General features: G+C 51.5%; 1 protein-coding gene across 3 annotated transcripts in view; it reads left to right on the top strand.

Moving 5' to 3' along the window:
* The window catches only part of SPNS3 (SPNS lysolipid transporter 3, sphingosine-1-phosphate (putative)), a 44,311-nt gene that overhangs the window by 16,187 nt on the left and 13,151 nt on the right, over window positions 1–14,973 (top strand). For all 3 annotated transcript variants that reach the window (XR_011523179.1, XM_008519350.2, XM_070560944.1), the window contains exon 8: window positions 2,673–2,862. Coding sequence is in view for 2 of the 3 variants with exons in the window: in XM_008519350.2 (XP_008517572.2) it covers window positions 2,673–2,862 (190 nt within the window). In the remaining variant the exon portion in view is untranslated. The remainder of the gene's footprint in view (window positions 1–2,672; window positions 2,863–14,973) is intronic.

A 14,973-nucleotide genomic window follows, 5' to 3' on the forward strand; every position in this document is an offset into this window, starting at 1 on the left:
TTTGTTGCAATTGTAAATGGAATTGTATTCTTGAGTTCTCCTTCTGCTACTTCGTTGTTAGTGTATAGAAATGCAACTGATTTTTTCTATGTTGATTTTGTACCCTACAACTTTACTGTATTAATTGATTGTTTCTAACAGTTTTTTGGTGGATTCTTTTGGATTTTCTATATATAGAATCGTGTCACCCACAAATAGTGACAGTTTTACTTCTTCCTTTCCAATTTGGATCCCTTTAATTTGTCTTTTTTTTTCTCCCCAAACCCCGCCCCCCCGCCCCACCCCCACCCCCCGCAGTACATAGTTGTATATTCTAGTTGTGGGTCCTTCTAGTTGTGGCATGTGGGATGCTGCCTCAGCGTGGCCTAATGAGCGGTCTCATGTCTGCACCCAGGATCCAAAACGGTGAAACCCTGGGCCGCCAAAGCTGAGCGCTCGAATTTAACCACTCGGCTACGGGGCCGGCCCCAATTTCTCTGTCTTGACTGATTGCTTGAACTAGCAGGCTTTTAAGGACCCTCTTAGCTCTGAGAGTCTGACTGTGGGAAGGCCCGTGGGGGTGACAGGACTTGATGGCCGGGTATCTTCTGGCCACACCTCCTGCTCAGGAGCCGGTGGGGGCCCTGTCTACACTGCCAGTCTGAATAATCAACCCTAAGTCCCCCCAAGGTTTTGAGAACCTGCCAAGGCCAGCTTAGCCCAGGACTGGGAGGCGGATAGCATTCATCCAGGATTCAGGGTCACTTGACTGGGCTGAGCTGGAGTCTTGCACAGCTTGGAAGGCTGGGAGCACCTTTAAGCTGCCTAAGGACACACATGCTTTGTCTGGTGGGCAGAGGGCCAGAAGGCCCTGGATCTGCCAGTGAGGGGCTGTGTGACCCCAGGCAGGTCCCTGCCCTCTCTGGGCTCTACACTCTCCCCTATAAAGCAAGAGGATGGGGCAGGGGAACAAACTTGTTAGTCCTCAGCCTGTGGGATGGACGTTTCAGAGAAGTTATTTCGAGGAAAGGTGGGCTCTTATGACACTCAATTTGTCAGTAACCATAGTCTTGCATCTGTCATCTTCTTCCATCTTGGTGGGAGCCATGGAGGTAATAGCAGGGCACCTGGCCATCCTACACTTCCAGAAATGTTTGGGTTTGGGAGGGGATCCTGGCCAGGTGGAGAAGAGGGGGTGGGGGCAGCAGTGCTACAGGCCAAGGGAAGAGAGCGGGCCAAGGTGAGGAAGCCACAAGGCATAGGGTGAGTTTAGAGAATTCCCACTATTTGTGTCGTCCCCGCAGATGGCAGGGAGCCACTGAGGGGCTGGAGAGGGCCTGGTTGCATCCGTGCTCCCCAGAGTTCATGCTAGTCGGTCGCAGCATCCCTTTGAGCTCCTTTAGAAGGAGGCCTGGGAGAGCCGGATGGACCAGGAGAGTGAAGATGTATATTCAAATCCTGGCTCTGTCACTTACCAGCTGGGGAATCTTGGCCTTAATCTTTCTCAACCTTGCCATCTTCTTCCGTCTACCTGGGAATTCTGGGATGGATCAATGAGCTCATTTGCTCCACATAAATCTCTTGTGTTCCAGGCTCTATGCTCCTAGCACTGAGTCAGGAAAGTCAACCAAACCTGGTCTCTGTCCTCCAGGAATTCACAGGCTAGTGATTGACCTTGATGATAGAGACACAGAAGGTGCTATAGGAACAGAAAGGAGTAGAGGAATCGGCAAAGGGACAGGGGAAGACATCTCCAAAGAGGGGATATTTGTGATGGGTCTTGAAGGATGAGTAGGAGTTCAGTAGGTGGAAAAACTAGTGAAGGGTGTCCAGATAGAGAAATAAAAGTATGAAGTGAGGACAACAACCAGTCTGGGGTCAGAGGAGGATGGAGCTGGGGGTTGAGGTCAGCCCGTGTCAGATCATGAAGGGCCGTGTACACCGCAATGACTTGGCACCAAATCTGGTGGGTGTTTGAAAGCCAGTGGAGAATTTTAGGCAGGGGGTGGACAGGGGCACGGCCAAGTCTGTATTTTAGAAAGTACCCTCTGGAGACCTCTATGGAGGTTTTCCTGGAGGGACAGGTTTCCACAGGATGGAGCTGTAAGCGGGGCCGAGTGCAGCTGAAGTGGGTCTAGGAGCAGGTGGGGGAGGGAGTGAGTTAGGAGGGGCTGCCTGAGAAGTGTCCAAAGACAGAGAGTGGGAGGATGGGATTCGAGGAGGGAGGGTGTGTGCAATGCCAGATGAAGCCTGGGGGGATCCTAGGAGCTCGGTAAGTTAATGTCACTTGCCTCCATTCCCATTAGGATTGGTGGCTAGAAGGTGAGGTGGTTGGAGCGAGTGGGACCATAGAGTTAAGATTTCTGAGTGGGACGGTTTTGGGTGGTGAGAGGTTGGAGAAGGTTGCTGGAGAGGAGGCAGGTTGGGAACTGGGGTGCTGGGGTGCTGGGCAGATCACCCACATGGCCGGTGGCCTCCCCAGGATGAGACGGGGAAGGGGATGGGGGAGGGCAGGAGGGGCACACGGTCCTTGGTCAGAGTCCCGAGGACCCAGGAGCACTGGTTAGGAGGGAGGGGAAGGGGCCCACGGCCGCATTCCCTGTAGGTAGGAGATCACGCACCAGGGGTGGGTGGCTGGATCCCCATCCTGACCCCACCCGGCTGACCAGCTCCTCTCTGCTCTTTCCCATCAGCCTGATTTTTGGGGCACTGACTGTTGTGACGGGCATCGTTGGGGTCGTCCTGGGAGCAGAGGTTTCGAGGAGTTACAAGAGAGTCAACCCACGGGCTGAGCCCCTCATCTGTGCCTCCAGCCTGCTCGCCGCAGCCCCCTGCCTCTACCTGGCTCTGGTCCTGGCCCCAATCACCTTCCCGTTCTCCTATGTAAGTGGGGGTCCCTGTGGTGGTGGGGCGGGGCGGGAACTCCTGTTCATACAGGGTTACGCTGTGCCAGGTCCTTAGGTACATTGTGTATACCATCTTCTAGGTGCAGCTTCTTATCCCCATTTTACAGATGAGTAAACTGAGGCTTACCAAGCGTTACACAGCTAGGAAGGGGCAGAACAGGGAGAGTGTAAGCCTTTCTGACTCTGAAGTGTGCCATCTAAGTTCCTGGTTAATGCTTTGATTGGAGATAACGGGACTCATTTACTCCCAGGACATATTGCGAGCCCGAGATGAAATAGGGTGACTCTCCTCAGGTTACAGATGAGGAAAGCGAGGCCCAGATTGGTCATAGTTGGTGCAGACACTGCTTTAAAGGTGACCATCATGATAATATCACGTCTTCCAGATCCGTATCCCGTCACCTCCCTTCATGCACCTCACACTCTGGCTGTACCAACGACAGGCGCTCACCCCCCCAGCCTTTGGTTGTGTCCATTCCTTCTGCCATGGCCACCATTTCCCTCTTTTGTGCATCCTGACATCCTTCTCCTTCTGCAAGATCCAGCTCAAAGGCCACCTCCTCCAAAAGCCTTTCCAGATTACTCCATCCTCGCGTCAGAATTCGTTCCTGCCTAGGCTCCGCTTGTGTTTGGGTCCCCTCGGGCACCTTGGTGTATGGGTGGGGCTGTGTCCATAGACAGAGAGCCTGAAGGGCAGGGATGAGATCCCGTGAATCTCTGTGTGCACCAGCGTCCCTGGCTCCCCAGAGCCCCAGCCCTGCCTGTCCCACCGAATGGGAAGGGGCCACTGATCCTGGGAAGATAGCACTAGCCCAGCTCTGGCTAGATGGGCCCCAGTGCCGCCACCACCCCCTCCCTGGTTCCAAGGTCCTGGGGACCCACCACAGCAGACGCGGATGCCCTTGCATGTGTGTGCGGGGTTCGTTGAGCAGGCTGGACTTGGAAAGAAAATCAGTAACAGCTTTCGTTCTCCTGCTGGCTTGGGTGGGTCTCCCACCCATGGCCAGGTCCCATAGCTTTTCCAGTCACACTCACGAACTAAAAAGCCTGGTCCCATTTAAACCAAAACTTTGGTTCTACTTCCAAATAAAGCTTCTATCCAGGCCCAAAAAACTGCGTTGGGGAGGGGGGAGCTCTAGTTGGTTCGATTCTTCTTGTTCCATCTCCATCCCTCATCCCGACACCACCCTCCCTGGAGCTCCTGACCCCTCCAGGGCTGGGCAGGTGAGGATGACTGGAAATGAGCCAAGTATCACTCGTGTCCGGAATTGTTTTTGTTGACTGTCGGTGCCCTGCGTTTGGCAGATGCCCAGATGCTGGCTGACTCCTCTCTTGGGGGCACTTTTGTGGGTTTTTCTTGCCCCCGGCCCTGGCTTTTGCATTGTCCAATTCCCTGAGGCAGGTGACATCGGCACCTCTGTCCTCTCACTGCTCCCCTCCTCTCCCCTTCAGGCGTTGCCCTTCCAACACCTTCTTGCTGGACCCTGTTGCCCTGGGCGGGCACCTGTGGGCCTCCCTCTCGTGACCCTCAAGCCAGTCTCCCCTTGGTGTCCCTTTGACACCTGAATGAGCTCGGGAGGTGCGGCCACTCCCGCTTCTGCCCTCATGCATCCTCATGCTCCCAGGTGACAAGCTTTGAGATACCGCGAGGACACCCTTTGTGGACACCCCTCAGGTGGCCCTGGCGCAGGAGGGTCAGCATTTCTCAAAGGTCCAGCCAGGGAGAAAGGCCAGGCTCCTTCCTGGCATGCACTGTCCTCTCTGTGGGTGGGTTGCCTGAAGCCCCTCCCTTGGCTTTCTCGCTCTTCAAATAAATCCTCCCCAGGTCTCTTCTCTGTGAGCTGGGGAACCACACAGGACAGTTTCGTTTCTCTCTCCAAGCCCTGGGGGTGTGTCTGGTGCCTCTCTGAGGGTGTGGGTGCCTCTCACCCGAGTCCTCAGCCTTGGCTGGGCGTCAGCTGTGCTTCCTGCAGAATGAAGTCCTGTTAGCGCTCCCCTCTGCACCTGCTCTTCTTTAGTTCTTCTGACTTCCCTCGTGGTGAAGGGTTTTTCTCATCCCCACTTGACAGATTGGGAAACTGAGGCCCAGAGACAGCAACAGACAAAACTCAAACTCAGCCCCGGAGACTCCAAGGTCTGTGTCCTTCATGCCTTACTGACCCTTGTCACCCCCATGGGAGAGAAACAGAGCCAGGCATACACTAGGCGCTAATAAGTGCCTTAATGCTTATTGGCTGAGGGAGCAGAAGAGTGACTGGGACCATCGTCTCCAGCCGGTGGGGGCTAGAGGGGCCTGACCTTGCAGGCGGACTGAGGCCCAGGCAGATGGAGGCCCCATCAAAGGCTGCCCCTGCCTTGGCTGGGGCTGCGGACCCCCTGCCAGCTCTGCTTCTGCCACTATCTTGGTTGGCTCTGGGAGGCAGCTCCTTGGCTATGTTTTGGGGACACAGCTGTCCCCCCTCTGCAGCCTGGCGCATCTCCAGAGCTGGATGGCTCATCTAGAAGTGACATTGCGCTCTGGCTGGCAAAGCCAGCTGGAGAAACTCTGCTCTAGGCCTGCCCCGGGGGGTGAGGGGCTGAGGGGCAGGAAGGCGGGCAGGGCCTGGATGCTGGGAAGCCGCTCCCTCCCTGTGGCTCGTGTTTGGGCCTGGTGTGATACCCAGCGGCGCTGACTCCCCACGGCCAGGACTCCAGCCTTCCAGACGTGGGGCGGTTCCTTCCGGCCCTCCTGACTGGATCCCTACCTCCATGCTCTGAGGTCCACCTGGATGTTCCGACTCGAGATCCAGGTTCCGGATCCTCCCCCCTGCCTACACCAATGCCAGCCATTAAACCGTAGCACCTCCCAACCTGCCCACTTCTCTCGGGCCCCCTCTCCTGTCCTGGCTCGCACCTGGCCTTCTTTCTCCAGACTGCTCCGGGAGCCACCTCCCTGGTCTCCTTGTCTTCCTGTTCACCCATCACGATCTGTTCTTCCCACACCGCCAGAGGGATGCCATGGACCTGCCCTGCTCAAAAGCCTTGCGTGGCTCCTTGGTGCCTCTGGAACTAAGTCCAGCTCCTCATCCTGGCATTCAAAGCCCCTCACGAACTGCCCTGACCACCTGAGTAGGCTTATCCCCCAGGTAGTCCTGCCGTGTGGGTCTCCTCCTGATTCCCAGGACATGCCCCATGCTTCCCACACCCAGGCGCTCCCTCTGTTCCCTCTTCCCCCACCCCTTGTCCTTCAGCCCAAATCATTTTGGGCCTTCAAGGGCCAGCTGGAACACCACGTCTCTGCGGAGCCTTCTCTGATTGCTGGGTCTGACAGCCTCTCCATCCTCCGTTCTCCTCAGCGCTGTCTTCCTCGGGTCGTGGTCACTTATGCTCTGCCCCCTCTCCCAGCTGGGCCCGGTTGCTTCCAATCTTTCTCAGCCCAAAGCACGGTGTCCGGCCCTTGGGGTGGGGTGGGGTGATCACTGCCTGCTGAGTGAATGATTGACTAACCAGCTATTTGCAGTCATTCGTTTATTCAAGTATTTATTGAGAGCCTGTAGAGTGGCAGGCTAGTTTAAATACCACAGATATAGTGGTGGATAAAGCAGACTGAAATAGCTCTGTCCCTAGGGAGCTCGCATTCTAGTTGGGGAGAGAGATGACGGGCAAGATGTATAAGTAAAGTTCACAATATTTCAGATAATAAAAGCTTAAGATAAATAGAGTGGAGAAGGGAGATAGTGGGGTGCGGGGGTTGGGGGAGAAGGCTGTAATTTTATGTAGTGTGACCAAAGGGGCCTCATGGAGAAGGGGGGTGTTGAGTAGAGACCAGTAGGAGGTGAAGGAGTGAATTACGTGGATATCTAGGAGAGCAAGTTCCAGGCAGAGGGAACAGCAACCGTAAAGGCCCTGAGGCAGGAGGATACCTGGTGGGTTGAGGAACAGCCAGAAGGACACTGTGGTGAGTGTGAAGTGCAGGGAGAGAGGAAGAGGAGGACAGAGAGGTGATGGGAACCAGATCACGTGGGCCTTGTGGGCATCAGGTGGAACTGGCTTTTCCTGAAAGTGAGATGGGGTTTTGTCCTGAGGAGTGGGAGATCCGACTTACGTTTTCTGCATCCATTGAGATGCTCATGTGGGTGTCCTTTCTTTTGCTAGTGTGGTGTATTACATTGATTGCTATTTGTGTGTTTAACCAACCTTGCATTCCTGGGATCAATCCTCTCTTGGTTGTGGTGTATAAACATTTTTAGGTGTTGCTGAATTCAGCTTGCTAGTATTTTGTTGAGGAGTTTTGCATCTATATTCATAAGGAATGTTATGATGTCTTTGTCTGGTTTTGGTATCAGGGTAAGGGCCTTACAGGATGAGTTGACGAGTGTTTCTTCCTCGTCCAGTTTTTGGAAGAGTTTGTGAAGGATTTCTGTTAATTCATCTTCAGACGTTTGGTAGAATTCACCAATGAAGCCATCTGGTTCTGGGCTTTTGTTTGTGGCAAGTTTTTTGATTACTGACTCAATATTTATTTGTTATAGGTTAATTAAGGCTTTTATTTCTTTTTAAGTCAGTTTCGGTAGTTTGCAACTTTCTAGGAATTTGTACATTTCGTCTAGGTTATTTAATTTGTTGGCATACAATTGTTCATACTATTCCTTTACAATCCTTTTAATTTCTATAATGTTGTTAGTAATGTCCCCTTTTTCATTCTTGATTTTAGCAATTTGAGTCTTCTCTCCTTTTTTCTTGGTCAGTTTAACTAAAAGTTTGTCAATTTTTCTGCCAACTTTGGTTTTATTGATTTGTCTCTATTGTTTTCTGTGATTGGCTTATGTTTAATAGAGTCACTCTGGCTTTGTTGAGAATAGACTTGGGGTGGGGAGTCAAGGGCAGAAGCAGAGAGAAGAGTTAGATTACTGCCATAATCCAAGTGGCAGTGATGGCCTTGGACAGGAGTGGCAGCAGTGGAGATGGTAAGAAGTGGTGGGATTATAGATGTATTTTAAAGGTAGAGCTTTTGGAATTTCCTGATGGATTTGGTGCAGAGTATGAGAGAAAGAAGAGTCAAAGGTGAGTTCTAGGATATTGGTCTGTGCAGCTGGAAGGAGGGAGAGGCCATGACCTGGGAGAGGAAAGTGAGCAGTGGGGTTTTTTGGGGGAAAAGTTGACAGCTTGGTTTTATAGATACTGAGTTTGTGGTGGGAGGCCAACACCCAAGTGGAGGTGTTAGTAGAGAGTTGGACACAGGAGTCTGGTGTTCATGGGCCTGACGTCACCCCTAAAACTTCAACCGGTAGAACTGCCTTCAGTCCACCATGAAGGATTGTCACCAGGTTTGGGGGAACCATAGGGTCAGTATCAGAAAGGGCATCCAAAGGGGGCTGAGGAATTGACCTGTTCAAAATAGCTTCAAAACAGGAAGAGTTACTTGAGTCTCTTCCATCTGTCTAGCCATCCATCCGTCAGTCCATCCATCCCTTCACCATCTCAGATTGTAGGAACCAGAGTTCTTCCTGCACTTTCTCTGAAAGTCCTGGGGAGATTGACAGGCTCCCAGGGAAATTGACAGGGCTTCTTGGGAAGGGCCCATGGGAATGTGCGCATGTGTGCATGCATCTGAGTGTGAATACATTCAGGTGTGTGAATATGAGTGTGGATACGTGTGCTCTTGTGTATATACATCTCTGTGGGGCTGTGCAGTCGTGCTATATGTGTATTGCATATACATGTATATTCATTCTATATATGCACCGTGTATATGAGTGTGTCCACGTGTGCTGTTTTGTATATATATCTGTGCACATACACGTGTATAGGGGAAGTAGATAATTGTGTGTGATGTGTGCGCACGGGAGTGTCTGCAGCTGAGTTAGCTTTTCCCTCACTGCTTTTGTGGCTGGAGCTGCATTGCATGGAAAGGAGGGGTTTTTGGCGGCATCGTGTGCCTGCCTCCAAATTTCCCGAAGTAGGGGCCAAGTCGTGCTGTATGTTTCATGGTGATGAGGTTTCCTAGGCATATAAAGTCTGGTCTTGGGCCTTCCCTGGGGGAGCCCGTGCCCTGTGGCCCACCCGCAGGTGCAGAGTGTTCCGTCTCTTCCCTCCTTCCAGTCCCCTTGGCAGGGGAAGTGGACTTCTCGGCTGTTAATTGGGATCCAGACACGCACAGCAGGTCTTGGCTCTCACCCTCTTGCTTGGCCTTCTTCCCAGAGTGGCTGCCCTTCAGAGGAGAAAGCGCTTGTGCTCAGAGGAGGAACTGAACCCAAGGAAGGGGCTCTGCCGTCGCTGGCCTGGTGGTTGGAGGACATGGCTGAACACTGCCTGGTCCCTCCTTGGGTGGGCCTTGTGGTCCAGATGGAGGGGCAGGAGTCGGGGGATGGGCATTGAGGCGTCTGCAAGACCTAGACATTGTTCCTGCTTCTTTACCTACTAGCTGTGTGAGCTAGGGCAACATTCGACTTTGCGGGTCCTCAATTTTCTCAGCTATAAAATGGGAGTGCTCATCTTTACCTCTTGGTTTCACGGAGAAGCTAAATGAACTTTTGTGCTTGTGCTAGTTATTATGGATATGTAGTGAAACTTAGTGGCTTGAAACACTTATTTTGCAAGGTTGGGGGCAGGGATAACATCTCTTTCCCATTTGGGGTTAACTAGGCGGGATGTGAGGGCCGGATCATCAAAGGCTGGGGCTGTCTGGTGGTTGATGCTGGCTCTTGGCTGAAACCTTAGCTGGAGCTACTGGCTGAAACACCTGCCTGTGGCCACTCCATGTGGCCTGGGCTTCTTCACGACGTGGTGGCCGGGTTCCAAGGACTAGTGCCCTGAGAGAGCCAGCCAGGTGAAGCCGTGTTGCCTTTTCTGACCCAGCCTTGGAAGCTGCACAGCATCACTTTCGCTGCATTCTATTCCTCGCTTGAGCCACAGAGTCTGGCTTACATTCGCGGGGAGAGAAGATGGATCCAGTCCTTCGATGGGGACTAACAGCGATCTGAAAGAGCACGTGGAAATACTGCAGTGGCCGTCATGGGAACCTACAATCTGCCACAGTGCAAGGGCTTCTCCTCCCCCGTGCTCTGGGTCCTGTTGATGTCCAACACTGCGGGGAGGGGTGTCTGCGCACGCGGCCGTGAAGCCCCCGCAAGTGTGGCCCCCCAGGGTTCTCTTGTTCCATGCTGCTCTTCCAGTCTCACGGGTGAGAAACCTCGGCGGGGGTTGAGTCTCCACCCTCAAACCCTTGCTGGGCCTCAGAGGCTGAGGGAGCAGAGGCTTCAAGGGGCAGAGCCGAGGCCGTGGGGAGGTGGCTGGGAGGCAGGATGAGCAGAAATGGTCCCTCACTTATCAAATATTTTCCAAATACTTCCTGTGTGCCAGGCACTGTTCCAGGCTCTGAGGATACAGCATTGAACAAAACAGGCAAAAATATGTATGTAATAAACGGTATGTTAGATGGGGACAAGTTCTGTGGAGAATAACAGAGCAAGGAAAGAGGACAAGAAGAGGGCCAGGGGCAGGGCAAGGTGGTAAGGGAGGCCTCACTGAGATGATGATGCTTCAGTAACAACCTAAAGCAAGTGAGGGAAGGACCACATGGATATGAGGGTGGGGCAGGGAAGAGCCCTCCTTGCAGAGGGAACAGCAAGTGCAAAGGCCCTGAGGGGGAAAGCATGTCTGGTGGGTTTGAGGAAACGTGATTGGAGTGGGGCGAACCAGGGAAGAGCAGAGGAGAGACCATCAGAGGTGATGGCAGTGGGGGTGCAGACAGTGTAGGGGCCTGTGTCTGCAATGACTTTGGCTTCAAACTTAAGTAAAATGGGAAACCGCTAGAGGATTTCTAGTGCAGAAGTGAAATGATCTGACTTATGGTTTGTATCAGTTAACTATTGCTGTGTAACAAATTGTCCCAAAACTTAGTGGCTTAAAACCATGGTTTATTATTTCTTATGATTCTGTGGGTTGGCTGGATGGTTTCTGCTGGTTACACCTGTGCTCACTCATGTGGCTGCCTTCACCTGGCAGATTGGCTGGACTGGAACATCCAAGCTGACCTCACTCATGTCTGGCTGTCGGCTGGGGCTCCTCGGTCCTCCTCTGGGTGGCCTCTCATTGTCCACTAGGCTGAACCAGTCTTGCGTGGCAATCTCAGGGCAGGAAGCACAAGTGAAAGCTGCAGACTCTTAAGGCCCAGGCCGGGAACTGCCCAGTGTCACTTCTGACTTGTTTTGGTGGTCACAGCGAGGTGTCAGGCCAGTGCCGTTTCTCTGTGGGAAGAGACTCTACAAGGGGGTGAAGGCCAGGAAGCATGATTAATTGGGGGCCGTTTTGTAACTATCTGCCATGTGGTTCAACAGGGTCTCTCTGGCTGCTGTGTTGATAATAGCACGAAAAAGGAGAAAGACAGAAACAGGGAAACTGATTGGGAGGTTTCCAGTAACACAGGCAAGAGATGACTGCAGCTTGGACCAGGGTAGGAAGTGTGGGGAAGTGGTCAGATTCTGGGTGTATTCTGGAAATAGAATCGACAGGATTTCCTGAAGGCTGGGGTGTGGCGTGCGAAAGAAAGGGAGGAGTCTGGGATGACTCCGGAGGTGTTGGCCTGAACCAGCAGAAGAAGGGGTTGCGGGTTACAAAGATGGAAGATGGAGGGAGGGGCAGGGTTTTGGTTTTGGAGGGAGCCGGATTAGGAATTCACTTTTAGACTGTGGAATTTGAGATGCCTCTTAGGACTTTCAACTGGAGGTGTTAAGAGGCAGCTGGATATATATGAGTCTGCAGTTCAGGAGAGAGGTCCAGCTGGTTACTTAAAGCCACGAGACTGAAAGAGACCACAAGGGAGCAAGGAGCAGGGAGCCAAGAGAAACAGACCAAGGACTCAGCTCTGGGGGACTCCACCTGCCCTGGACGTGGGCACAGCATTCTGCCACACGGAAGCCAAGAGTTGGGACCAATTCAATCCACCACCTTGTATCAAATGACCTTTCTATTTGTATTCGGGGGGAATTTAAAAACAAAAGCATGAGCAGAAAAACACAAAGAAAATAACAATGATCCATGTTCTCATCCCACAGATTAACTACTCAACATCTTGGCCTATTTGCTTCCGCTTTTGTTATTTAATTAGGTGACCATCATTCTATACGTTTCTCTCTGTGCAGATACACAGATTTATGTTTTTAGAGATATTTTTATTAACCTGGGGTCATATGATCGTATAATTTTGCAAACAGATTTATTGAGATATAATCAACATACCATACAATTCACTCATTCCAAATGGACAATTCGGGGATTTTTAGTATATTCACAGAATTGTGCAATCATCACTACATCAATTTTAGAACATTTTCATTGCCTCAGAGGGAAGCTTCATAGCTATTATCAGCCATTCCACATTTCCGTCCAACCTGCCCCTCCCCCGGCCCCTGGCAACTCATCTGCTTTCTGCCTTTATAGTTTGCCTATTCTGGACATTTCATGTAAATGGACTCATACAATGTGTGTAATTAATTTACGTGAATTTACCTGGAGAAACTGAAGTGAAATCAAAGGAAGTGTTGAACCTCAAATTAATTTTAAAAGTTTGGACTCACTGATGCATCCCAACCATGAAAGAGAGCGCCAGCCTTCTCATCCTTCCCCTCTTCTTCTCTCCCCAACTTCCTGATAGATGTTAGTTGTACTATTATTTTTATGTTTTCTAGATTTTTTAACCCTCACAGCCTACTCTCTAAGCATAATCCTCAGAGTTATTGGACAGTATAGTCCCCGCTTTAAAAAGATGCGATGCTCATTATGAGTCTGTTCACATAGATTCGCCACTCCTGAGTTCTTTATTCTGCTTCAGCTCCTAACTGGGTAGATTTCGTTAAGAGATTTTTTTCCCTCCGAGGAAGATTAGCCCTGAGCTAATCCACTGCCAATCCTCCTCTTTTTGCTGGGGAAGATTAGCCCTGAGCTAACATCTGTGCCCATCTTCCTCTATTTATATGTGGGATGCCTGCCACAGCAAGGCACGATTAGCAGTGTGTAGGTCGGTGCTCAGGATCTGAACTGGCGAACCCTGGGCTGATGAAGTGGAGTGCGTGAACTTAACCACTCAGCCACAGGGCCGGCCCCCTGAAACAGTATTCTTGAATCAGTCTGAGTATCTTCCTTCCCCGTTTTATCTCTTTGAATGATTTCTTACGTTTGTTTATTTGTTGGGTTTTTTACTTGTGTCAGATCATCTTCAGGGCTAGGGCTAGGGTGCATCAGGCCAGGCCCCTAGGGCCCCAGATTTAAGGAGGCACCCACTCTCAGGTACAGACTCTGCACTTGTGCAACCCCAAGAGTGAGCACCTCCTTAAATTTGGAGCCCTAGGGGCCTGGCTTGCTGCACCCTAGTCCCAGCCCAGGTCATCTTTATCTGTCTTCCATGTCATTTACTTCTCTCTAAATGCTTTTTTCTCTTTGTCTTTTAAAAAATCGTCAGTCAGTGGGATTATGTCAAGGCTTTTCTCTTCATCAGCAGCTCTACCCTCATTGATGTCTATTCTGTTTCTGGCTGTTTTTAATTTACTAGTTCTGTAATAATGTTGTTTTCTGTTTTGCTCCCCTGCCCCTGCCTCATTTATTTCCTTACATCTGCATTTCCCTTTATATCTCATCCTATTGGGTGTTCATTTCATCTTTGAGCTCTTTCTTTATTGAATTAATGTTCAATATAGTTTGAAGCAACTAGAAGGAATTTCTTTTTGCTCCTTCTCCTGTCATCTGTCTTCTAGGTTGGGTTGTTTTTTCTTCCTACCTCCCATTCTCTCTTCTTCCTCTCACTGCTTTCTCTCTGTCTCTCTCTCCTTCCTTCCTTCCTTCTTTTCCTTCTCCCTTACCCCCACCTCCCCCTCACTTCTCTCTTTCCCTCTTTCTGTGTATTTGCATAGTTTCCGTGCTGAATGCTTTCCCCCAGCCTGGGTGTGGGCAGCTCTGCTCAGAAACTGAATTTGCTTTGACACAGTGTGGGTGACTCTGTTCTTGACTCGCCTCCAGCCTTCCCTGTGACCATTCTCTTCTCCAAGGGGGCTGCAGTTTGAGAGCCGAACATTAGGTTTTTCTGTCACCTGAGGGAATTGCAGGGCTCAGGTGAGGCCCTGAGACGTCTTTGTTCAAACACCTGGGCTCTGCTCTGTCTTCTAGGATTTGGGTAAATGCTCCATCACAGGGTGCATTCTACTTAATTACTAGGTGGACCCCCGTCTGGGATGAGGGCTGCGCTCAGGCCTGGAGTGGAGTCAGGAACTGGAGTCCTTGTTCGTTTTCTCCACTTTTGCCCATTTCTCCCCAGCAGCCTGTCCCACTGGTTCTCAGTGAGGAGCAGGAAGAAAGGACCCCACTCTTTCTATTTCCCTCCAGATCCACGGGTTTTGTAGGATAGCTTTGGGGAGGGGGAGCCGGGAAGGGCTATACTCTCTACTCTGGAATCGTCTGTTTTTTCCCTTGGCTGCCAATATTTAGTGCTTATCTCATTAGGTTTTATTCTTTTCTTTGGTGAAAAACAGTGTTTTCTGACTTAACTATTTTTTAGTTTTGGGGAGAAGGGAAGTCTGTGACGCAATTTCAATCCCCCATCTTTACACAGGAATTGGCCCAGATGATCTTTAAGGCTATAACTCCGAGTTCCCTTCCCACCCAAGGAGGGATGGGGCCACCCCCACACAGAGCACAGTCAGCTTGGCTGTCACCGAGGCCTTTACATCCTGGAGGGGATGTGGCCCTTCTCAGCCTTGAAGACTCCTGGGCAAGGACCAGGGCTGGAGGCCCATGATCTGCCCAGCCTGCGAGGGAGTTGGCAGGGATCAGCTAGGATGTGTGTCCACCATAGCTGCCGTCAGGGTCCCCTAAGGATTCTGGGGATGGCTGTGGGATCTGCTCTCCCGCCTGTGGGTGGCCCAGACAGCTGGAGTGTGCAGGCACCGCAGCTCTGGGTGGCTCCCCTACCACTTCCTAGACTTGGCCCTTGGGGGGCTTCTTGGATAGATCCTTTTTCTTTTGCATCTTGGGCTGGAGTAACCAGCCTTGCCAGGGACTGCCTGAGAGGGGCGAAGAGAGGCCCACCCGCCCTTCTTCTGAGGGCCCCTCCCTGCCA

The sequence above is a fragment of the Equus przewalskii genome, chromosome 10 (assembly GCF_037783145.1).
Source record: "Equus przewalskii isolate Varuska chromosome 10, EquPr2, whole genome shotgun sequence".
Classification (NCBI taxonomy): Eukaryota; Metazoa; Chordata; class Mammalia; order Perissodactyla; family Equidae; genus Equus; species Equus przewalskii.